This window comes from Macrobrachium rosenbergii, unplaced genomic scaffold (genome assembly GCF_040412425.1).
Source record: "Macrobrachium rosenbergii isolate ZJJX-2024 unplaced genomic scaffold, ASM4041242v1 171, whole genome shotgun sequence".
Lineage (NCBI taxonomy): Eukaryota > Metazoa > Arthropoda > Malacostraca > Decapoda > Palaemonidae > Macrobrachium > Macrobrachium rosenbergii.
The window spans coordinates 451,055-476,873 of NW_027100729.1; the positions used below are offsets into that span (position 1 = coordinate 451,055).

Consider the following 25,819-nt stretch of genomic DNA (forward strand, 5'->3'; position numbering starts at 1 on the left):
AGGGTAAAAAAGTAGGCTACATATTAAACGGCTTCTGTAGACTAGTCTTTTTGTTTCGTCTCTCGACGTATCCCTGGAACGTTGTCCTCTGCAGCCACTAACAAATTAGATCTGTACTTAAAAGTTAACTTTTTAATGTGTAAGTGACTGACAAATGTACCTCTTATTATTGTTACGGCTAACACAGTCTCTTGTGCATTTTTATTTTTCAAGTGTTACAGTTTCTTTATGATTTATGCTGTGATAAACTACGGGTTTGTGTGTCAAGATCTTTCTGCATTAATGCATTTATCTCGTTTAATCGTCTAGCAAGATCTAATTAGGTTTAGCTTCTAACCTGAAGGAACAAGTCTCCGTTGAATTTCGATGTGGGGAAGTCGACCAAAAAAATGTTTGGATGCCGTGGAATTTTATACGTTATCCAGTCGATGCCATTTTCTATAACAGTATCATTTTGACATCGGCACAAATTGAGTTTGTTTAGTCTTGACCAGCAAAACTATTCAGTACTTTGCATTGATTGTGTGACATCACAGAGACACAATAATTATTCAGATGACTAAAAATATTATTAAATATTGTTAATGTAGATTAACTGGCCTAGAAGATTAGATTTTGATGCATTAATGGGGCCTAAGATACTGTCCCGTAATGGGTGACATTTGCAGCTTTAAAAAATAAATGGTTTAATCGGAACAGGTGAATTATAGGTCAAGAGACAGACAGGTGTGTAGATGGGGCTTCACACGTATATCTACGCTACAGCAAAGCACGTCACGATACGCTTCAAACTTACTGCACACATATTACAAACGTGGAAAACCAGTCAACAACTTGGTGGTAGTCTAGAATGTTTGTATGATAATCTGACACGTCATAGACAATCTTCGACTTGTTGTCAACCTGTTTGTGACTTGTTGAAGCCCGATAGTGTAACATATCAGAGACAATCTTCAACTTGTTGTCAACCTGTTTGTGACGCAAGCGGTAGGTTTTCGACGCGCATTTGTGACGTTTACTGTAGCTTGCTTCATTGCAGAGGTGCCCGTAAGCTGTGGCCGTTTGTCGGGACAGAATACTGATCATTGAAACTAGATTCCTTCAAATTACATCATTCACTTACTGTGGCCATTCGTTAACCAGTAGTTACGGAATGGTCAAGGTTCTTAATCTTGGGGTGAATAGGGCCATATTACTAATTAGGTCTACCAAACCAAAGACGAGTCTTTCAGGAACTCAAACTGGGGATGATAGTCATTAATCAAGACGGGGGCAGTTTGGTGTAGGTCCTGAAAGCGAGATAAACTCGCCCTAAAATTCCTTGATCGCGCCTTCTCGTTTTAGTTGCGTCTTTTATCACGTTTTGCAGTTGTGGTCGTCACGTGATCTGTGTCGGGTATCAAGCTATATATTCTAGTTTCTCGACATTTTCTCGCTGTGAAATTATTTGTGAATTGGACACTTAACCTGTAACACATCTCTCTCTCTCTCTCTCTCTCTCTCACAATGAACAAGTTTCTCGGAATTGTATGTAATGACTTTTGACGTACCCCCAGGATTAGATTGGGAGGATCCAGATGACCCCACAGTCATCGCAGAGAACGAGTTGATCGGTGCTGCCAATTCCATCGACGCGGCTGCCCGCAAGTTGATGGCCCTGCGCCCTCGCCGCACGGAAACGAAGGTATGGGATTTGAGATCTGTGGAAAATAAATTGACAGAATTTGTGGCAAGTTTTTTCGTCAATGTCTGTATGATGCTGAGGAGGGAGGAAGGATTGTTGTGCTGGATGATTTGAATGCAGTTCAAGAGTGACTGTGCGAGATGATTTGAATGCAGTTCAAGGGTGAGTGTAGCATCAAAGCTTTTTCTTTGGTTTTCAGGGTAGTCTTCGAGCGTCGAGCCATTGGAAGGATTTTTTTAGTGTAACATCAAGGGATTTTATGAGGGTTTTGGCCAGTTCTGGAATGTCGTGCTTTTTGTAAGGGTGAGTGTGCTAGAGGATTTGAATGAAATTCAGGGGTGATTTTGTTGTGGGATTTGAATGTAATTCAAGACTGATTTTGTTGGAGGATTTGAATGTAATTCGAGGTTGGTTTTGCTGGAGGATTTGAATGTAATTAAAGGGTGATAGTGCTAGAGAATTTGAATGCAATTCAAGGGTGATTATGCTAGAGGATTTAAATGTAATTCAAGGATGAATGTCCTTGAGGACTTGCACGTGATCGTAGGTGACAAAAGTGTCGAGAGGGAAGAAAGGACGTGTTGACAAAGCGAATCCGAATGCAAAAGGTGGTGCAAACACCGTACGACAAGTACGTAAGTCTCCGAGGGCTGCAGCAGCAGCAGACAGACAGACAAGCGGCGAACCGAATTGTCCCTGTTGCTCTGAGATATGTTTGATATTCTTGGTTGTTGATTGGCTTCGACTAAGAATCGAACATATTATCAGAGAGCAGTGGGAATGCGACGGCAGGTGGGAGAATGAAGGAGAAGCAGGAACGACATCGACAGAGTAAGTTAATGGAGTAACGCAACGGAATGTTGGCCGATTGCCTTCCAGAGTAAGCTCGTTTTCTGTAAGCACTGTTTACACTTTGGTACGTTTTCTTTCAGCGTCATCAACACTGGTACGTTTTATCTGGTTTGGAGATATTCAGGGGAAATTAAGACATTGCAACCCGTAATTGTGCTGATCACGAATGCGTAGAAGATAACGTTCTCATGCTGATATTCGGCACTTTTGAAATAATAAATTGAAAAGAAAATTATTCGGTTAAAGGTGACATTGCATTTATATATAATTTTTTCATTATAAATGATGAATTGGAAAGAAAATGATTCAGTTTGAAGGTGATACTATATATATAAATTTGTCTTGCATTTTCTGTCAACTAAAACGGTCCCATTTCTTCACAGGAGGTTGACGAATCCATGAACTTCGACGAGATCATCCTGGAAGCCTGCAAGTCGATCGCAGCTGCCACAGGTGCGCTGATCAAGGCTGCTTCCACAGCGCAGAGGGAACTCGTGGACGCGGGGAAAGTGAGGCGCCGGCCCTCGGCCCTCTCCGACGATGGCCAGTGGTCAGAGGGATTGGTGTCGGCCGCCAGGCTAGTAGCAGCGGCAACCCACTCGCTCTGCGAGGCTGCCAACTCCCTTGTGCAGGGCCACTCCAGCGAGGAGAAGCTCATATCCGCAGCCAAACAGGTCGCGGGTTCGACGGCCCAGCTGCTCGTAGCCTGCAAGGTCAAGGCCGATCCGGATTCGAACGCCACAAAGAGGCTCCAGGCCGCCGGGAACGCGGTCAAGCGTGCCACAGACAACCTGGTACGAGCCGCTCAGCAGGCCATCGAGCACGAGGAGGAGTTCACGGTCGTCCTGAAGAACAGACTGGTCGGCGGGATGGCCCAGGAGATCGACGCGCGGGAACAGGTCCTCAGAGTGGAGAGGGAGCTCGCAGAAGCCAGGGCCAAGCTGGCGGTGATCCGCAGGAACAAGTACAAGGACGGGAACGAGTCCGGCCTCTCCGACACAGATGGGTACTTGTCTGGGTACGATTCCTCTACGAAGTAAGTCCTTTGCAGCGTCCCTTCCGTGGCCCCTGGCTGCTAAAACAACCCCTTGCATTCCTTTTACTGTATCCCCGTTCATAGTCTCTTCCAACTTACTTTCCTCAACCCTAAAGGTTGTCCTCTTCCTGTTACGCCTTTCAGACCTTTTTACTGTCCGTTTCCCTTTCAGCACCAAACGACCTCATCGTCATCGTGGGTCCCAGCACTTAGCCTAAATTCTAAATTCTGTTCTAGGTTTTATCGTCATCTACGTCGGGGATTGGCAACCTTTTAGAGAGAGAGCGGGCCAGACGGAGAGGTATGCAGTGTCTCGGAGGAGGGCCGTAGTATCAAGTGTACTCTATAAGGGTCACTTGTTGGCTAGCGGGAATGAGGTCCCTTGAGGGCCCGAGGTTGCGGGTCCACTGTATATTCCTTTCCAGGCTAATTTTAATTATCACATTTCTCTTCCCTCTCGTGTCAGTAAACGGACTCCATTTCGTCTTGTTGCTGTTCCCCCCAGAATCTACTTTTCTTGATGTCTCGGTAACGACAAGACAAAGTTGGAAGATTTAAACTTTATCTAACAGCTATGGGACTTCTGCATTAACTATATGCGACTATATATGAACAACTAATAGCATGTGACAAAGGAGCACTTTAAATATTGATGCATTCATTTTTGCTCGACTCAGCCACCTTAGTATTGTGGCCTAGTTTCTGTACTTACCAGCTTCAGTCTTACGTTCAGTTTTTGCAGTGCAACCATTTTGATTGTGGTACTTTTTTTAGGTAAATCTCTTAGATTGGATGTTAAGTGTAAAGTACAGATTTTGGTTTAGGACAGAACATATACAGTAAAGCTGTTAGCTTCCAGAAATCTAGAAAATATCCAAATGCAGGCTGTAATATAGTCTTTGATACTCAGTAGGTTTTGTTACTTATCAGACTTACAGAAAATGTTAGGTGACAACAGAAATGTCGGAACCTGTCGCCGATCCCTAAATACCGCCCGTCTTCTCCCTCAGGTACGATTCTTCCCACGAGTCCTCCGGAGTGATCACCGCCAACAGAAACTTCAAGGTCAGCTACAAGACGGAGCATTCCCCCAACAAGCCGGCATCCTACAGCCCCATACCAATCCGCCACACGAGCGTCACGACGCACGTCGTGACCCAGTCGAACGGCGCCACCGAGAGCGTGCTGAATCAGTCGGGAGGCGTCAGCGACGGAGGGGCGGAGTTCGACGACGGCCCCACTTTCAAGGAGGCCCTGAGGGCCTTCCAGAAGAGCCAGCAGGGAGGTGGGCTGGTGGGGACGACGGTGTCCCCCACCTCGTCCATCCTCAGGTCGAGCAAGTCGTCGGTGATGGAGTCGTCCATCACCAGCTCGACCCAGCGCATCGAACGCACGATGCACACCAGCACCTCCAACAGAAGCTTCCAGTTCGAAAAGAGCAGCTGAAGAGGACGGCGTCGTCTTCTCCTCCTCGCGCAGAGGACAACGTAGTAGAGACAGGGAAATAGCAGACGACGTACATTTTCTAAGAATCTATTTTGTATAAGATGAAATGAAGAAGAAGAAGAAGAAGAAGTAGTATATATACATTATAAATATATATATATATCTATCTTATCTCCGTGTATACGTACGCAGGCTTTTTTCTGTTGTCGCTTTTTTTTCACCCAAGTGCTTTCGTGTACGCGTGGAATTTGGTGTGTACGCGTTAGGAGCGGGAGAGGTATGTGTCGGTTAAGAGGAATTTATTTGATCCTGGTGCCTTCTTCGAAGTCCCTCCGAATCGCAGCCGAACGAGAGAGATATTTTACCTGCCTTGGTGCCCTCAGTTAGGGGTTGGGGGGGTGGTGGGAGGGCCTGGTTCAAGTAGTAGCCCCCTAAACAAAAAAACATGTAATAATAAAAAAAGAAAGTCAAAATACTAAATATATATCTATATATATTATCTTATACATGTGTAAATGAATTTATATTCTTTGATGAATCAGTTACTGCTGCTTTTATGGTTAATATATTGAATCCTATATATACATATATATGTATATAGGCTAAGGGTTGCCTTAGACAGTTCTTACACCAAGTTGGTCTACACATCCATCTACACGTTCTGATACACCTTAGTTCATCCACAAGACACAGCACTCCTCCATATCGAATGAACGGTCTTTTAGATATGTGTGTGCTTAGCACGTATCTTCCTTCTCTCAGACGGTGTTTTTTAGGAAAAATACTCAATTTGAACACATCCACACTCTTTCTCCCCGACACAACATTTTCGTGCAAGCGTTTCGTAACAGACGCACGATTCGAACGCATACGCACGCAGCCTTCCTTGTCCAGACACACACACGCAACTACTCGTCCGTTCATTCTGTTTTAATTCCCCCCCCCCGTGCGAAGGGATGACAATTTCACTGACCCATTCCTAAGGAAACGTTTTTTTTTTTTTCTTTTCTTTACTTAACCAGTAAACCAAATATTATGTTTTGAAATCTGGAGTGTTTTTATGTTATGTTCAGTTCGTAATGTGATAAACCTAAGGATGTAATCGATTAACGCTCGATGCTTTAGCGACTTTTTTGGTTATTCATTAACAGTTGGTGCTGACAGTTTTTTGTTATATTTAGTCATTTAAAACATATCATAATGTACAGAATTATTGTATGCCAATATAATGTAGCTTAGTACAAAGATTAGGGTGTAGAGAGAGGGAGAGATATCGAGATAAAGAAAAATGTCACAAACTTTTTTTATTTTATTCTGAGAGTCGTTTGAAGCTTCAACGGCCCGTCGACAGCTTTTAATTTAAAGGTTTTCTAGCGGCAAATGTACGAATTTGCTTTCATGGGGTCCAGACTGGACTTTTCCTTCAGACTGGGTGCGTCAAGTTATGACTTTGTGGGTACGTACATTTATGACGACTTTTTGGATACGTATAGTATTTATGACCTATTGGTACATAAAGTTACATCATTTTGGGTACATAAAGTTATGAAAACATTTTGGGTGTGCAAAGATACGACTTTAGGGTACATAAAGTTATGAAAACACTTTGGGTACGTACAGACATGACGACTTTTGGGGTACGTACGTAGATATGACCTTAGGGTACGTAAAGTTACAACATTTTGGGTACATAAAGTTATGACAACATTTTGGGTACGTACGTAGATGTGAACTTAGGGTACGTAAAGTTATGACAACTTTTGGGTACGTAAAGTTATGACAGCATTTTGGATACGTACAGACACGACGACGACTTTTCCCCCTTTCGTGCAGCGACCGCTCGTATTCTCCCTTTCTGCCGCTGCCCACCCCAACTTGTTCTTGCGAGCCCACTACAGTGAATCCGTCGCAAATGTAACAGTGCCTCTAGAGGGGTCTCAGAACCCTCCATGTGTCTTCTATGTCTAACAATAAAAGTGTGTGCGAAATGTTTGGTTGCTTCCTCATTATCCCTGGCCGGTGTGTCGGTGAAGCCTTCTGGAGAGTCTTCGAACACAGAACCCTCCTTGTGAAACGCCCAGAGACCCATGAAGGAGTTGAGATACACTGGCTTTGCAGTTGGAGGTTCTCGGAGGCTTCGACACTCAGTCGTAACAAGTGGAGGTTGAGTAAAGTTGGTCGTATGAGTGCTTATGGAACACGTCTGAATTCCGTGTGTTTTAAAATACAGTAGTTTGTAGTTGTGTTACTGTATATTATTATTATTATTATTATTCAGAAGATGAGCCCTATTCATACGGAACAAGCCCACCAAAGGGGCCACTGACTTGAAATTCAAGAAGCTTCTAAAGAATATTATTAAGGTACCCAAGAGGAAGAAGTAAGAGGAGGTAAAGGGAAATACAGAAAGAAGAGAGCTCGCTTATTAAAGAAGAAAAAATAAATTAATAATTAGATCAAGATGTATCGAAGGCTTTGACATAGTCATATTAAGTGGAGGTCACGTAGGCTTAGCGCAGTGTACACACACGAGTTGCGTATTCAGAATTGACAACTAGGGGTCATGTACACTTAGCCTTGTGTACTTATATGAGTTGCACTTCAACGCAACCAGTCACAAAGTGAAATACTGTAACCTACGATTGTTGAGATAACCAATAACTGGCCTAGTTCTAGCCCACACAGGCCATTCTGTCGTCCACCTCCATCTGCACGTTAACTCTGGCAAAGAGCCTACTGCCTGTTGGTCACAGACAATCTCTTCTAATTGTCCTTCCAGAAAGGAATGTCTAGGACCCTTCAAAAACCATTGTTCAATTGTAATGGAGTGTCTAGGACCATTTGAAAACCATACAAGTAGGCCATTATAAGTAATAGATTTGTGTGACAGACTAACGCAGTTTCAGTGGACGACATCCGTCGTAATTACTGTTTGTGTCTGTTGTTCTAAAGTTAGTGCTATAAAACATCAAAGGAATGTAGCTTTGAAATAATGAAACATGTATTATTAAATATTGTAATTCCACTTGAACTCCAATATAAATTTCCAAAGTATAAGAAACACTTGATAAGACGATGGACAGAAGTACAATATACATCTCACGAACCAAAGTATTTTCTCATCTCAACAATACAATTCAAAGATCATCGTAACTTTCGGAGCCGTACTGGTCGACTCTGAAACAATATGATAATTACTTCTTAATTCACTAAACCCAGATGCGTCGATTACAGTCGTCAGAATACGAAAACTACAGTCGTAATTCCTGTGAGAATCCTCCACAGAAATCTAAAGACCTACGAAAGTTCAAGATTAGGTAGTCAGCATCACGAAACTTCTCTCTCTCTTGCGGACTAGTGTCGCTTGATCTGAGAGAACAACAACCATATTTATGTATATACTGTACCACATTTACACTCACTCGGAATCTGTTAATTAGGTAGACATCACCACATGAATTTTTTGTCGCCTTCAGTGTGACATTTTTTTATATTCACAGACATGAAGCAACAAATATAGTTTAGTATCCAGTTCACCCTACCTCCAGAATAACCTGTAATTATAGTTGATGAGTACTTCGTCACAAGTGGGCCATCAAGAGAGGCTGCCGCTCTTGATGGCTACGCAAGCAAAGTCATTTTCATTGTTTTTCAGCAGTTTGAATCATGCTGGTGATGAAACACTTGTCCCTTCTACTTTCCCTTGGGTGTAAGTCATTCCTGAGGTGGTGTGAATTGGATATTAAATGAAATTTGTGGCTTAGGACATCACCACATTTGTTAAATGGCTTCAATCGTATCCCAAAAGCACTCATTCAAACATGGACGGACGACTATCTTCATAGTTCAAGGTTACTTTTATCATCTAAATTACTTAACAAAGCTAAATACTGTATATAATGGCCACTTATTAAAATGAATTCATCGACTTCCAATCGAAGCTTAACTTGGAAGACCTGTGTCTATTCCGCAAGTTACCGAAAAGGTCGTCCTTCCTTACGGTACGAAAGGTCTGGCATATCTGAAAAGTGAATTTGTATGCGAGCTACGCAAAGACGAGAGACGACTCGGGTCCTCTAGTTCACAGTTTCGGCAAAGCTAAACAGACCCCAGAGCCTTTCAAACTCCTCGGCGTAGACCCAAACGAGCCGGGGGTCATTGGTGACGACGACGTTTTCGTAGTTGGAGATGACGCCACTCCAGGTCCAGTTGAATGAGCCTGTCATTAGCACGGCTCTATTCGGCTCAGGCGAGGGAGGGGAGCCCTGCCGTCTCTGCCTGCGATTCTTCTGTGGGACGGTGTAGGGTGACTCCTCGTCTTTCGAGGGAGAATCGTCTTTCGCCTTCTCGCCCGCGGACGATGCGTACGGAGAACGATTCGAGTTCTCGGGCGCGTCTGCCACGGCGAACTTGTTGTGCATCATCTGGGACGGTTTGCTGTAGCGCACAGGCACGCTGTTCTTCAACAGCGCCGACAGGTTGCTGAGCTGTGACATGCTCTTGTCCAGAATGACGCGGACTCTCACTCCTCGCGCCTGTAAAACAGGAGAGGCCGTAATCATACAGATACAGATTTAACAGATTCTTTAGTTTACACCTGACGCTCAATTTAACAGACTTATCGAAAAATGTATCGCATCTAAATGGCAGCATAGCAAAAAATAATCACAAAGTTGTAGATGGTAAAGAACAAAAGTCCATTAAGTAGACTAAAGCACCTACCAGCTCTGACAGGGTTTTTCTCAGCTACAATTTTAGATACAATGAATTTTCAGCTAAGTTTCTTGAATTGAATGTTGCGTTACTTCTCAGAAATCTACAAAACATAGGATCTTTGTCACAGCCTTTCTTAACTATGAAAACCAGACGTCTGAAGTGTCTGTCAAGTTGAAGTGCTACCTAAAAGAATGTAAGGATTATATAGGCAAACATTCCTACAGACAAGGAGGGATTTATAACCAGACCACAGTAGACAAAAAAAAAAAAACCTCAATTACAACAGGGGTGGTTGTATTGGTTTATTCCTATAAATCATAATTGAAATACTTCATACAATAGCTTTTTTAACGACGGATGAAACAAATCCTTAATGACGGTTGGTTTCCAAAACGTGACCGTTGTTATTTGAATGATTATTATTATTATTATTATTATTATTATTATTATTATTATTATTATTATTCAGAAGAAGAAGCCTATTCATGTGGAACAAGCCCACACCTAAGGGGCCGTAATAAACTTGAAATTGAAGCTTCCAAAGAATATTAAGGTGTTCATCAGGAAGAAGTAAGAGCAGGTAAATTGATATACAGAAAGCAAATCAAATTAACAAATAGATATATTCAAATGCAAGGAGAATATCATTAGGGTAGTAATGCACTGCATCACTGCTTGAACTTCTGCAGTTCCAACTGCATGACAAGGGTCAAGGGTCAAAGTACTGCCGTCGATTTTGGAAGCGGAAGAAAATGACGTCGAAATGCGGGGTGGCGCCTTCGGTGCACCTCACGTGGTGCACCGCAGGCATTGCCAAGGGGTGTTTTTGCACGTCCCTTCGGCCCCTAGCTGCAGCCCCTTTCGTTCCTTTTACTGTAGCTCCGTTTATATTCTCTCTCCCTTCCATCTGACCTTCAACCGTGAGGTTTTCCTCCTGTTATGCCTTTCAGACCTTCCTCTGTCAGTTTCAGCCCTGTGGCCTAAATTTTATGTCCCAGCAATCTTAACCTTAACCTTCAACCTCTGTGTGCAAAGGTCTTACACGAGAAGGGAAGTTGGGGAACTTCTGACCGACAGAGACTAATGGCCACTGGCGTGAGTCACTTCGCGAACCACTGCGAACTGTACTCGAGACTGTCGTGAAAAAGTTCAGGCAGCAAAATGGAACGGAGTTAGGAGAGAACACAGAATTTAGGCCAAAGGTCAATGAGCGCTGGCACCTACGTCGAGGTCATTCAAAAAGATCATGTATAAGAAAAATGAGAGAAAAATGACTAAGAATTTGAGAAAAAAGGTTTTTCATATGGACACTGACAGTAGGAAGGTCTGAAAGGTTTAAGAGGAGGTTTTCAACCCTTGCAGTTGCACGATTGAAAAATTGTTAGAAGGAGGTTGAGGAGAGTACGACGGAGAGAAAGAGAACGTGAACAGAGGTGCAGTAAAAGAAATTAGGCCCCGGAAGGGACGCCGCAAAGACCCTCAAGTGATGCCTACAGTGCACCGTGTGGGGTGCACTGACGGCACTAACTCCCAACAGGAAACAGGAACATGAAATTTATGCTGCCGATCCATTCATCAGCACTCGAGGCAGAGAAAAGAAGTTGGAGTGGCTGGACAGCAAAAAGGAAGCAGGAATGGAGGTCACGTAAACGGTCAAGCACCCTTCAATCATGCTTACAGTGCACCACATGACCTCCAGGAAGGTGTTAACAACCTAGTTCAAGCGAAGATGCAACGCATTACTACCCTAAAACAATTCTTGTATTTTATTTTATTTTTTTTTATATTTTTATCTTCTTATTTATTGATTTATCTTTTTCTTCCCTCAAAAGATCTCTTCGTTCTGTATTTCCCACGACTTCTTTACCTTCATTCAAACGAGCTCCTTCATTCAAACGAGCTCCTTCATTCAAATGAGCTCCTTAACATTTATTGGAAGCTTCTTGAATTTCAGGTCAATGGCCCCTTTTGTGGGCTTCTTGTTCCATATGAGAATTCATCAGAATAACGTTAATAATAATAACTGATGGTAACTTTAGGTGCCTGACTTCCCGCCAAGTAACAAATTCTGTTACGTGACTAGACTAAAGACGTCTGAAGTGGCCCCGTCCAGCCGACTCCAAATTTGCCGTTAATCCATCCCAGAGTCCAGAAAAAATAAAAAAGAGAACAAGTGGTCGATAACGATACACAATCCCACGCTGTAAAAGAAAAGAAACATGTATCAGACTTGGATTGAAAAAATTTGAACCGACCTTTGCGCGAACAATCGCATGGATCAGGTCGGAGGAGGAGATCAGGTACACACAGATGAGCAGAGACTTCTCCGCGGCGTCCAGAACGTTCACCATGTGGATCAGTGACGTGCTTTCCGGCAGAGGGTCGTAGGCCAGGCTCGAACTTCTCTCGTTTGGTGTGCTCTCCTCCTCCTCGTTCCCCCGCGGAGTTTCGTCGTCTTCCGGAGGAGTTACTCCCAGACGGATATTCTGCGGGGGGCCAGAAGAAGAATCTCCGCCCGCGGGCACTTCGCGTGCGTCCGCAAGACGCCTCTCGCAAGCCATGCTAGCTAGGATGCCCTCATCGGGGAAAAACAGGACTCTGTAGTAGACGGTTTCGTCGGCACCCTTATCACCACTGCGCAAGTGAGCGCAACAGTACCGGACACACTTATAAACCACCTCCGTCCCGATCAGAAACACAATCACAGAGAGAGCGCGTTTGGCCCACTGCCTCCACAGGAAGTGCGCCATTCTTCACCCGTACCGATAGATAGGCCTAGTAGCAGCAGACCACCGGCCGCCCCGGGGGAATCCGGCGCAAAGAAAGTCTGCAGTATAGGTCTAGCAGGCCTAGTAATCCTCTTCCACCAGACACTCCTCTACGATTTTCGCCAGGCTCGGGTTCTCCAGAGCAGCTGCCACTCTCTCCTTGTCGTTAATTTGCTTGTTTACTGAAAGAGGGAACGGCAGGTTAGGGGTGGCGATTCTCCAGACCTCGAGCGAGATACGGTAACACCTCAAGTTAAGAGACTACTTCTGTACTTTTCAGCTGTGGTAATTTAGGGACTTTGTTACTTAACAGACACTGTTACTTATATGAATGTAGAAAATATTGAAGTGTAGGTTGTAACACTTTGTTACTTAACACACTGTTACTTATCAGAAAGCCACAAGCCCGAAGTGTCTGTTACGTTGAAGCGCTACCGTCAAACATTTTTTTGTATTATAACAATTTCCAGACTTAGAAAATCCTATTCTTTAAAATATTCTGTATCAAAGAATTTTTAGACCGAAGAATCTATTCTTTAACATATTTTGTGTTGGAAAAATATTTAGACCTGAAAGACTATTCTTTAAAATATTTTGTTGGAAAAATATTTAGACCTGAAAGACTATTCTTTAAAATATTTTGTTAGAAAAATATTTAGACATGAAAGACTATTCTTTAAAATATTTTGTTGGAAAAATATTTAGACCTGAAAGACTATTCTTTAAAATATTTTGTTGGAAAAATATTTAGACCTGAAATACTATTCTTTAAAATATTTTGTTGGAAAAATATTTTGACCTGAAAGACTATTCTTTTTTTCTCAGCATCTTTTCCCACATCTGTGTGGGGTCGATGTTTCTGACAACTTTCCTCCTCCCCAACCTGGCTAGGTCAAACGCATTGTCCTCAGACTATGGCTGTCTGTCTCCCAGATCTTCTCAAACTACATCCATCTCCTTCTCGCTCTCCTACCAGGTGCCTCCATCTGCACCACTCTCCTCCCTATATATGTCTCGTCCCTCCTCATCACGTGGCCATGCCACTTCGGTCTTCTTTTATACTTCTACCACTTTAGTAGTCCTCTTATTCTTTCAGTTGTTGATCCTGTTCATTTCTGTTACTCCACACATCCGCCCGAGCGTTTCATCTCTACCGCAACCAACTGCCTCTCTTGCGCCCTCTTTGCCGGCCACGTTTCTGCTCCGTACGTCAAAGCTGGTCTCACTACTGCCTTATACACTCTTCCTTTAACCTGATATCTTTCTCCAATTTTTGCATCCAGCCTGCATTCTGCGTGTTATTTCTACCTCCAAGTTTCCATCATCAGCCACTGTTGAACCAAGAGACCTAAATTTTTCTACTCAGTTCAACCTTGTCCCTTCCGTGCTAATCTCGGAGTCTTGGTCTTCGTTAAAACTTAGGTATTCGGTCTTCTTCCTGCTGATCTTTAACCCTCTGTTTTCCAGTACCTTCCTCCACTGCTCTAGTTTTGACTCCACTACCCCTCTGTTGGTGCTGTAAATCATGATGTCATCAGCAAACAATATGCACCAGGGTGATTGATCTCTTATTCCTTGAGACAGTAAATCCATAATCGGGTCAAAAAGATATGGACTCAGAGCAGATCCCTGATGTAAACCAACTCTTACTGGTACCATTCCGTTGACCCAAAACTGCTTCTAGTCTGTGTTTTTGTTCCTTTATACACCTCCAAACCTCTTGGCGTGGTACTCCATCGTATGCCTTTTCCAGATCTGCGAACACTATGCGCAGTCCTTTCTGCTTTTGCCTTCAATGTTTTCTTTGATCTGTTATTCTTTCCCAGATTTTCATGGTGAGAGACATAAGCTTTATTCCTCTGTAGTTTGCACAATCCTGGATGTCACCCTCCATCTTTAGAGATAGGCACAAGAAAGGTTTCTCTCCGTTTTTTTTGGTTCATCTTTCTGACTTCATATTTTCTCTGCTAGGTCCCACAGCAGTCTATTCCTTCTTCTCCCAGGCTCTTCCACACCCCTGCAGGAATTCAATCAGGTCCTGTTGGTATCATCTTCTTTATTTTCTTCTTTACTTCCTTCCTGCTAATAGTGTGTGTCATACCAAGGTTCTGGAATTCACCTTCAAAGAATTTTCTAGGATTTTCTTCCATTAACAGGTGTTCATAACATTCTTTCCACCAATTCTTTATCTCATCCTCGTTGCGTAAAACCACTCCATGCCCCTTCTTAACCTGTTTTATGTGGGAGTAGTCTTTAGCGTTCTCGTCCCTCGACTTTGCAGTTCAGCGAGTTTTTCCCTCCCCCCCAGGTGTTTCCAGCTCTTCGTACGCGTGCAGCCGCCTTCTTCACTTGTTTCTCATGTCCTTTTTGCATCTTTTTCCTCTTCATCATTCCACCATCAGGTTTCCTTATCGTCAGGAGGCTTCTTTCCCGATGTCTCTCCGCACACACACACACTCTCTTCATCGCCACTGCCTTTGTGATTCCGCCATTCTTGCACTCTCTCTCTAGCAATCAAACTTCCCTCAATACTCCCTCCTTATATTCCTGCCTCGCTTCCTCCTCTTGCTGTGTTCCTTATTCCCGAGTCCATTACCACCACCCTGTGCTGTGTTGCCACACACCGTCCATTTAAAACTTTACAATGTCTCACCTCTCTCTGATGTGATCTTCTGCAACGAGGAGGTCTGTATGACTTTCTCTTGCCCCGCTCTTGTGTGTGATGTCCTGATTTCCTTTCTTTTCAAACCAGGTGTTGACAAGAGCCAAATCAAATGACACTGCGCAGTCCACAACTTAGAAGGCTACTGTATATTCTTTAAAATATTTTGTTGGAAGAATATTTAGACCTAGAAGACTATGTTCTTCAAAAGATTTTGTATGAGGACAACATTTAGATGTAGAAGACTCTATTTAAAACATTTAGATTTAGAAGACTATTCTTTGAAATATTACGTATCAGAACATTGCCTAGACCTGGGACGTAGTCTAGTACATCAAGCCGTACAAAACATGAAACAAGATGTACAAACCATCTTCTTCTGTGCTATGGCTGCCAGGAGCCAGGGAAATGTCTAGCTTGTAGGAATACGGAAGAGTTCGGCTGAGTTTGACGCGTATGCAAAGCCCAATCAGCGTCGCCAGGGAGCAGTGCGGAACGGTTGGGACGAACTCGATCCTGATCAGGTACTTGTCTTCGTTGAATTTCGAGACCTGCGGAAAGAGGGATGCGGTAGTTTTCGGGTGTGTCGTGTTGGACTACAGCAGCACCTTAACTTAACAGGCAGTTTGGGGATCTGGCATTTTGATCAGTAACTAAGTCTGTTAAGGAACAAAGATTCTATATTATAGCCTGCAGCTGAATATTTTCTACATTTCTCATTGAAATATTTTATTAGATGTCTTGCAGCCAACAGCAATCCCATATAGTTCCTGACATAAACTAAACTGTACTTTACACTTAACAGTCAATTTAAGAGATTTATCTCTATATTTATCGCATCCACAATGTCGACATAACCAAAATTATGAAAATGTCACTGATAAGAACAGAAGTACAGAAGAAGTCTCTGATACTGGAAACAGACCGTTTAAGTATATAAAGACTTCAGATATTCTTGAGAACAACCACACGAGACTTAAGAATAATTAAGACTACGGGACATACACACAGTAAACCCCCCCCTATTCGCGGTCTCACTATTCGCGGATTTCTCTGTGGAACACACATACACATTATTTGCGGTATTTTTCACCGAGGAATATTCACTAATCGCTGTATTTTCACATCGTTTTCATGACTAAATGCACTTTTTGTGATAAAACTATTAAAATACTCAGGTATAAGAGACTAAGAATGAAGCCTGACCACGATTCCTTCCTCGCGAATGACCTGCAAATCTTCTAAGGTTGCATCTTTCTCCGGGTCCCTGATCAGCCGCAGGATATCTGTAGAGAGACGGAAAATTAAAACCAAATTAAGAATGTAATGTTCCAAGAATATTTCTGCAAAAGCCTTCTTAAGAAGGTAATGACGATACCATTCACTACAATCCGTCAGCCGTCTTCTGAAATCGATTTTGTTTCGTACGCAAGCCAATAATTTTAAATATATTTTATGCTCTTCACAGAATACTCACCTTGAACTTTTAGTACCCTAGCGGCCTACAAAATCTAAAGGTGGCTTACCGTAAACAGTACCAGCGATGTCTTGCAATTCCTGGTCATTGGAATCTCCAGACATCATGTGGAATTCAGTTCAGTACCTGAAAAAATGAAACATCTCGTCAAATTTCTTAGAATAGGTTGCTTAGCCAAACTGCAGGGCGATGTCTGTATTGCCATAATTTTTTCATGGTTCATAATTGTATAAACCATATATATTGGATATTCAAAATTTTTTTTATACATTTGTTACACTTGACAGTCAGCAATCTGTCTTCCCCCTAGACCCTACTCTTGTCATTCTAGCCTTTCATCAATCTATACTTAAAGACTAGAATTCTTTAAGTATAGATTGATGGGAACAGGCTAGAATGATGGGAGTAGGGTCTAGGGAAGAAGACGGAAGTTCCCAAGTACTGTAATCAAGTGGGCAGTTTGTGGAATACAGAATTTTTTCAGCGCCGAGAGGGAAATTGACAGTCGAAAGGCTTCAAAGGTGTAACAGGAGGAAAACCTCACAGTTGCACTGTGAAACAATAATTAGAAGAGGGTTGAGGAAAGTAAGATGGAAGAAAGAGAATATGAAAGGAGGTGCAGTAAAAGGAACGAAAGGGGTTGCAGCTAGGGGCTGAGGGGATGCTGCAGCCCCTCTCATTCCTTTTACTGTACCTCAGTTCCTATTCTTACTTTCCTTAACCCTCTCCTAACAATTGTTTCATAATGCTTTCACGCCATTTTTACTGTCAATTTCCGTTTCAGCGCTGAATGACCTTACAGGTCTTAGTGCTTGGCCTAGATTCTATATTCTAGTCTATTCTGCATTACGCAGTCAAATGCAGAATCAAAATGATCCTAAAGAAATATATATGAAATACTTCTAGAATAAAATGAAAGGGTAAACGACTATTTCAGACTGCAATACACATTTAAAATGTTTTCGGCCCAAAGTAATTTCTCAGGAAACTTGCGAAGCTTCTGAGTGCATGAACAACGATTATTCAATGTAAGTCACAGAATTTGAGAGATTGCATCATTGTGAAAATGTTCTTCATACAGAATTATTGCCAATGATGTGGAAATGTCAAATTGCTGAATATTTCAATGTTGAACTTATGGCCAAAGTTTGTGGTAACGTAGGAATCGGTTTCATTTTATCCCCACAAAGACCAGTAAGCCTTACTTTATATTCCCTGTAAGGGGGCAGTGCCATTAGTGCACCTCACGGGTGCACTGTAGGCTTTACTTGAGGTCCTCTGCAACCGCTTTCAGTCCTTTGACCGTACCTCTGTTCATATTCTCTTTCTTCCATCTTACTCTCCTCAACCCTCTTGACAATTGTTTCGTAGTACAACTGCAGATGGTATTCCTCCTGTTACACCTTTCAAACCTTTTTATTCCTCTCGGCTTCCCTTCCGATCCCCGGGATTTGCGGGGGATGCGTACCACTAGCCCCCGCAAACAGCTCAAATCCATGCATACTTAAAACCCCTCTAAAAACAGTTATAACTGCCCATTTTGATCATTCAAAACACCAAAAAAAAACCTCTAAAAATGCTTATACCTGAACATTTTAATAGTTTTATCACAAAAAGTGCACTGAGTCATGAAAATTATGTGAAAATACAGTAATTTGTGAATATTTCTCTTAAAAATTCTGCAAATAGGCGAATTTTCTGCGAATAATGTCTATATATCTTCCACAGAAAAATTTTGCAAATCGCTGAGTGCGCGAATCCTGGGTATCGTCAGTGCAAAGATGTTTTTCACAAACTCAAAGTTTAGGGGCATGTTTAAGTGACCTACAAAACACAAACTAAATTATGAACATGGTATATATTTTTTATTGTAATTATTATCAGAAAACAATCTGCATAGACTAATTACACTAAATAGTAATGCTGTGTAGGTGGTATGTACGAGTTGATGCTTTGTGCTAACCTGATTCTGGGGGGCAGAATCATACCCTAGCACGGTGAAACCTTTGCAAAGTATGGCAGATTTATCTAGAATACATGGAGCCGCTAGATGCAAGCTGTTTCAGCTTTGTTATAACAGAACGGCGCTGATAAAACTGTATCTGTCCGCATCCCAGATTTATAAGTTAAACGCGCAGTCCTACGTAGATGTGGGTATAGAAAATGCTCTTTTGGAAGACGGACGTTACGAACAGGTACGGGCAGTCACGTAGGATGTTATACCTTAGGTTAGGATCACAGGATATATACTTAGGGACAATTTGATGATGCAAGAGGTATACTGTATAAATGGTGACACTTTTACTATGGGCTTATATTTTAATTCCTGGAGGGGGTAGTGCACTTCATGCAGTGTGCCGTAAGCATTACTTGATACGGTTCCTTTTGTTGTACCTCTGTTCATATTCTTTTTGTTCCACCTTACTTTCCTCAACCCTCTCCTGACAATTATTTCATAGTGCAACTGCAAAAGGGTTTTTCCTCCTGTTACACCTTTCAAACCTGTCCGCAAATGTATCCTCAGCCCATTACAATACCCACACCTAACAGATTAGTGAGAAACCAAATCTTTTAGGTCGGTAACGTCAGGTTAAGCTGGATAGAACCCAGTAATTTAAGTTAGGTAATGAACTGCTTATCCAAGTAAAACCCTGGTTTATCAGTGAGGGGCAGCGATTTTTATTAGATTTAGGGCAGGTTATAGTGGGTTAACCAAGCATTTTGAAAGGATGTTAACTGCAAATTCAGCCGATAATTGCACTGATAAAAAACATAGCTAAAACCAGACATCAAAAGGATTACAACGAGCAATATAATAGGTAAAATTTTACTCTTCATACCTGGGCCAACTCACGAACTATGAATTCTGAAACTTGAAACAAAGGTGGCAAATATCTCGGTAATGGCAAATTTGCGATAGATATCAGCATGATTTCTGCATTAAGCATTTGCAGTGACCTAAGAACACAACAAAAATTCCGATAATGAGGACTGATATTGAAGTAATGTGCTGTAATAGCCTAAATTTATGATGAAAGGACGGTACTGATATCTTGGTCACTGGGGTAACTGCCCTAGCCCAGCTTAGCCTATTTGTTTCGGATGGAATGTCAAGGAAGGATGATTATTGAAGTTGATGAGACAAAGTTTTAAAAATACAATACAGACACCACCCTCCTTACAAACGAGTCGTGTTCCGGGATGCCATATGTATGCTGAAGTGTTTGTGAGTTGGGTACTGTACTCTCCACGCCTATTTAAGTACAATATGATATAAAATCAATAGAGTACTGTATGTGTTTTCATCCTAAAACACACTACACTGTATGTGCAGAACAGACGTGCAAAACAATTTGAACCTACGGGTGGCAAAGAGGAGTGCTCTGAACACAATTTTAACTTGCGATCCCATTTGTTTGTACGCCTGAATGTTTGTAAGTAGGGTGGTGTCGGTAACTGCATAAATGGCAAAATAGTAATCAAAATGTATAATGAAAAAATGACATTGATTTTTTGGCCGCTAGGGCTTTGGGTAATTACGCTAGCCTAGCCTAATCGATTCTAACAGAAACTTGGATAAATAACTATTCAAAAAGGGTGAATAATACAGTAGTTATACATAAATGGCAAAAGTATTGCCAGAAATTTATGATGAATGAATGGTATCAATACCCCAGCCACTACCCTTGGGTAAGTACCCTAGCCTAGCCTAGCCTATTTGCTGCCGACGGAAGCACTTTGTGAATAATTATTCAAAAATTAATGAGAACAAAATTAGGAAATACAGTAGTAATACATAAATATATATCAACATCTCAGTGCCTGGTCACTACCCCAGGGTAAGTACCCTAGCCTGGCCTAATCGGTCCTAACGAGCCAAGGGGACGGATAATGATTAGAACTGACGGGAAATATTAAATGACACAGAAATAAGGCAGACGTGGGCAGGTAATCGCCATTACTGGGGCAATAATGACAGGTCTGCTGTGACGTACCCTAATGGCTCCTGACGGGAATGGGGGATGAATAACGATTGAAATTGACGGGAAATGTAAAATTATACAGAAAAATGGCAAAAACAGACAGAAAGAGGCAAGTAATCGCCATTATTAGGCAATGAATAATAACGTCTGGCGCACGGTGCCCTAACCTACCCTCATCGCTCCTGACGGGAATGGGGGATAAATAACGATTAAGATTGACGGGAAATGTAAAATGATAAAGAAATATGGCAAAAATAGACACAAACAGACAAGTAATCGCCATTATTAGACAATAAAAAATGATACGGTCGGGTATACGGTAACGCTGCCGCCTGCCCATCTTGAGGGTATGGCAGCCTATTTAGCGAATATTTCTACTTAAAAATCAATCAGATCATTAAAATTTCTTTTGATTTCGACATAAATGGCGGGCTGGGGTCTCTGTGGCGACACAGACCTCAATAAATAGACGAGTTCGTCGTCACCATTATTATCTATAATCTTCTCCTCCGATGACGTCAGGTTGTTTACGTGGAGGCGTTCGGCGAAAATGTTTCGCTTTTTTAATTTAAAATTTTAAGCTTAATGATGAAATATAATAAATTTAGAACACACAAAATATAAATTTGTAATTTTTAAGTACGGATTTTATTTAATGTGTGCGTTATTGGCTAAAATAGGCAATTATGAAGACATAATTAACGATGATGCTCGACAAAACGCCTCCGAACTTAGCAATGTTCGGCGGAGATGTTTTGCTTTATTATTTAAAATTTTAAGCTTAGCGATGAAATATAATCAATCTAGAATATACAAAATCTAATCTTTAAATTTCTATAGAGTTATTTTTATCTAATTTGTGCATCAATGGCTGAAATAGGCGATTGTGAAGACATAATTAACGATTATAATCGACAAAACGCCTCCGTTCTGAGCGAGTTTGGCGGAATGCTTTGCTGTTTTATTTAATTTTTTAAGAAGGATAACGATAAAATATAATCTATTCTAAATATGAAAAATGTAATTTTTGTGATTTATAAATGTATAATAATTAATTTATACAGTGATGTATTATATACATTTACGATACGTTTTAAATGTATGGGATACATTATGTCGATGCATTTTAGGATGATCAATTAAAAAGCCAAGGTGGTCCCAAGTCTCAAACACTAACCTTCAAGAACGAAATCAAATACCTGAAGGAAAGAGCAGAAGCAAGAACAGCAGCAATGAGATATATGTCATCTTTGAAGGATGGTGCAAATGAACATGTACAGAAAACGTACTACATAGCCTGCACCATAGCCTAAAGCTAACAGAGGTACAAAAGGAAACTCTGGAAGTTACAGAACAAGGCAATGAGACTCATGCTTGGGGCACCCATGTGGACAAGACTGTGCAACCTCAGGCTTGAGACTAACATGCCAAAAGTAGAAGATAGGATTGCACAGAGGAATGCCAGTACAATGGCAAAAATCTTCCTCTCAGAGAGAGACTCAATCTCCAAGACCAGAACAAAGGGAGAACTAAATAAACATCCAGAGATTCGAGAGCCGAACTCCTACGGAAAAGACCAAAGTGACAACATCAAGAGGTTAGATATGGCAGAGGCAATGCTGAACATGAGACCAGACACAGCGCAGGATGTGCAACATATCCCGCCCTGGAAAAAGGATTATGCAAAATTCCATTACACACACCTTCCCAGAGCAAAAGAAGACTGCTCAAGAGAGGAACTAAGAGCAGCAGCCTACGAGTCTATCAGGAACACTGAAATCCTGGGGCCCAAACATACTACACAGACGGCACTGTGGATCCAGAAAATAAAACTACTGGAGCAGCAGTATATTCAAACAATTTCCAAGCATGCTGGAGAACATCAAACTGTGCCTCAACAATGCAGACAGAATTAGTAGCGATAAGACAGGCACTACTGTACTCTCTGGAGAATGAGGAAGGACCCGTCATCATCCACACTGACTCCAAATCCTCCATGCAGGCCTTGCAACAAATTAGAATTAAAGAGAACAAGGCCTTGCTGGCTGGGATCAAGTCACTGCTCTACCAGCACAGCGAAAGAGGAAGACCAGTCACTATGAACTGGATACCGAGTCACATAGGTACATTGACAGAGTGCAGATCCACATACAACCTGCACTACAACAGATCAAAAATGCCATAAAACCGCTCATGAAAGCAAACATGCTGGAAGACCTACGGGCATGGACAGATCACTCCCCGACTGCCAGATGGTACAAATGGGCAACCGACCTAGTGCCTCCCCCCATAGACAGGCACACACCGAGAAAACTAGCTGTATGTATTCACAGACTAAGGCTAGGATACAGAGCCTGCTGGGAAATTGTTAACCCCAGTGTCAGACCATGTGAGCACTGTGAGGAAGAAACACAGCAGCCTCTCCTACACTACCTGCTAGAATGCAGAGAGACAGCACTGCTCAGAGGCGAAGTACAAGCTGATGTAAACTCACCAGACGCAGCTAAAATAGCAGCAACACTTGCAAAGGCAATAGTCGAGGACATCGACACACATGCCCAGCTGCTAGTAAATTTACCGCCACCAAGATAGAACAATGCAATGAGAATACTCAAACTTCTCACTTTCTACTTTCCAGCTGAATTAAGTAATGTAATGTTAAGTGCGTTCAGAGTGGCACTGGGCACCAACTCACTTAACATGTACTTTCATACTACCACTACAAACAAACCAAGATGGCCCTCTATAACTACCACCATCATCCTCCTCAACTCATCCCATCCCCTCACCGTAAGGCCCTATACACATCATCTCTGTCTTATTCCAACTAAACTACTCTACCACTAAGAATACTCTGCAGGGACTCTAGGGTTGAAAGGGTTGGACAACCCCACCTGCAATGTTTCTCTATTTTTCTTTCAAAGGCCTCACATCTTCAGACTACTACTATCCGTGACATGATGGCCCCCTCCCACTACAACCATCATCCTTCCTCCATCCACAACTGTCTCTACTACTAAATCTCTTTCACGTTTCCTATAACAAATGACCTTCTGAAATTTTCGGATCACCTGCGGGCCACAAACAAGGGAAAGGCCCGTGCCAACACAAGAGTTGGCTTAATACAATACAACAACAACATCAAGTCTCAAGTCACTATCGGCCCCTACGTTGTCCCCCACGGTGCCAAATGCACTTCTCTGGCGTTTTCAAGGCCTCCCGTCCCTGTTTCCACCTTCTGATCCGTCGGAGCAATGTACTTCTGGTTGTTCCCCATCCGACTTTCCCTAGCAAATCTTTCCATTCTAATCAGAAGCTAAATTGTATTTGCGTTGTGTAACTTATACTGCCTCCAAATGCCATAGAACGGAATGTTTGATGTGGCACCGTCGCCCTACTCGCCATGAAGGACTGAGAAGAACGGATAGAATCCGCCCAATCATGCAATCCAATGCAGAATTTTCTAATCTTAAAAATCATTCAAATAGATGTAATACCAGTATTAATCATTCTGGCTTCTCTGTTTTGGGCCAAACAAGTCATCCACACGAACTGCTCATTTTAGAATCGTTATTAGTAATATGAATTCACTTTTTCATCGTCAAAATAAGAGATGGAGCATCGGCTGTTTGCCGAGAAGTTTCGTTTCTGTTAACGGAATGAGAATCTAAATGCGTAAACGACACGAACTAAAAATTAGGAAGGCTGACTGTCTGTCCTTATTCCTCAGTGAACGAAAAATAAACCTACTGGCTTGGATTTCATGTCGCTAACTTTTGAGCGCTTCAAAGATTAAGATAAACTAATAGACTGGCGTATTCCTCCGCCATTCCGACAACGAGAAGGGGGACAAGTCACGTCACGTGATCGAATTCCTGTCACTGTCTCGCTCACGACTTCTCCCGTCGGTTATTTAGGGAATACGTTACCACTTTAAGCCTTTATTGTCGAGTGCTCGGCTATTATCGGCAGCCATGGACAGCCTGAGGAATCGTCGACTATCCAGGAACAACTCCGTCGTGAAAACAACGGTCGGAGGCGTGAAAATACGAAACTATTTTTGTGGACTGGGGAAGACGCCATTACTCGACGTTACGTCCTGAGCGTGGAATCTGTCGTCGTGTAGATGACGTTCTTAAATACGTCTAAGTAACGACCTTATTCGACACGTCGTCGGGCAAATAAGGAAATGCGAGCTGCCAGGTCGTGGACTTAACGAGGATCAGCTTAATAATGCAGGTTCGTCGTTCTTAATTTGCTCTCTCTCTCTCTCTCTCTCTCACTTCAACAAATCCAATGAGAATTAAAACGCGCGAAAACATTCGGAATGATCCAATGAGAATTAAAATGCAAAAATAATTACGTTTCTATATTAACTAATATATATATATATATATGAAATTTTTTATCACACCGTGTGATTTATATATATATATATACTCACAATAATCATATACTTTCCTTTACTATTCACACTGGTAACTGTGTTCAAAGTGCATTTCTGCAAGACTGAAACTTGGAAAAAATCCTAAATTATTTACCTATAATTTTATTTTTCGTTGTGATAAATATTAGATTTTTGTTTATATATATATATATATATATATATATATATATATATATATATATATATATATATATATATATAGAATATTTTTATTTAATTTTTATTTGGATTCGCTGCCAATTGCTCACAAATTTCCAAATATTTAGCGTTGCCCACAATCATTCAGCAGTAATAATAACAAAAACATAATAATAAAAAAGTTGCTGTTTTATAAAAAAAAAAAACAAAATCTGATAATAGGTTCTCTCTACGCTATCCGGGCATGTAATTACCGGGTCTTTAAATGTCCGTTTGTACTTGTTTAGAAGTGTTAAACATGACTGAAAATACCCAGAACGAAGAGAAAACAAGATGGGGCAGAGGAAAGATAAGAAAATCCTTTGAAACTGAGAAAAAAAAAGGAAAGAATAAGTAGTATTTGTCAACCGCCGATGACGCCATGGCCTGTCCGAGTGAGGTTGTCGAGTGACAGGAAATATTACTCCCGTTTCTTATATATTTATGAAGTCCTTTCTTACTTTTGTACATTTACATATAAACTAATTAAAATATGTATATTTTGTACTCCTAAAAATTTTGTATGGCGAAGTTGACAAATGTCTTTTTGGTGGGATTCTAGTGGACAAAA

General features: G+C 41.7%; 3 protein-coding genes across 3 annotated transcripts in view; 1 reads left to right on the forward strand and 2 right to left on the reverse strand.

Annotated features, from left to right (window-relative positions):
* Positions 1 to 7,010, forward strand: part of LOC136838162 (talin-2-like) — a 120,530-nt gene extending 113,520 nt beyond the window's left edge. Inside the window, 3 exon segments of the mRNA XM_067103022.1 lie at positions 1,557 to 1,684; positions 2,920 to 3,572; positions 4,583 to 7,010. Coding sequence (XP_066959123.1) covers positions 1,557 to 1,684; positions 2,920 to 3,572; positions 4,583 to 5,018 — 1,217 coding nt within the window. The 3' untranslated portion in view covers positions 5,019 to 7,010.
* Positions 7,011 to 8,020: 1,010 nt separating this feature from the next.
* On the reverse strand, positions 8,021 to 12,484 carry zuc (Mitochondrial cardiolipin hydrolase zuc). The gene is made up of 2 exons (XM_067103023.1): positions 11,990 to 12,484; positions 8,021 to 9,553 (listed from the first exon to the last, which is right to left on the reverse strand). The coding sequence occupies exons 1-2, from the start codon at positions 12,482 to 12,484 to the stop codon at positions 9,095 to 9,097; spliced, it is 954 nt and encodes a 317-aa protein (XP_066959124.1). The 3' UTR covers positions 8,021 to 9,094.
* Positions 12,485 to 12,545: 61 nt separating this feature from the next.
* On the reverse strand, positions 12,546 to 21,157 carry galla-1 (cytosolic iron-sulfur assembly component galla-1). The gene is made up of 5 exons (XM_067103025.1): positions 21,082 to 21,157; positions 16,691 to 16,767; positions 16,371 to 16,450; positions 15,535 to 15,715; positions 12,546 to 12,684 (listed from the first exon to the last, which is right to left on the reverse strand). The coding sequence occupies exons 2-5, from the start codon at positions 16,746 to 16,748 to the stop codon at positions 12,584 to 12,586; spliced, it is 420 nt and encodes a 139-aa protein (XP_066959126.1). The 5' UTR covers positions 16,749 to 16,767; positions 21,082 to 21,157; the 3' UTR covers positions 12,546 to 12,583.
* Between the last annotated feature and the right edge of the window lie 4,662 nt (positions 21,158 to 25,819).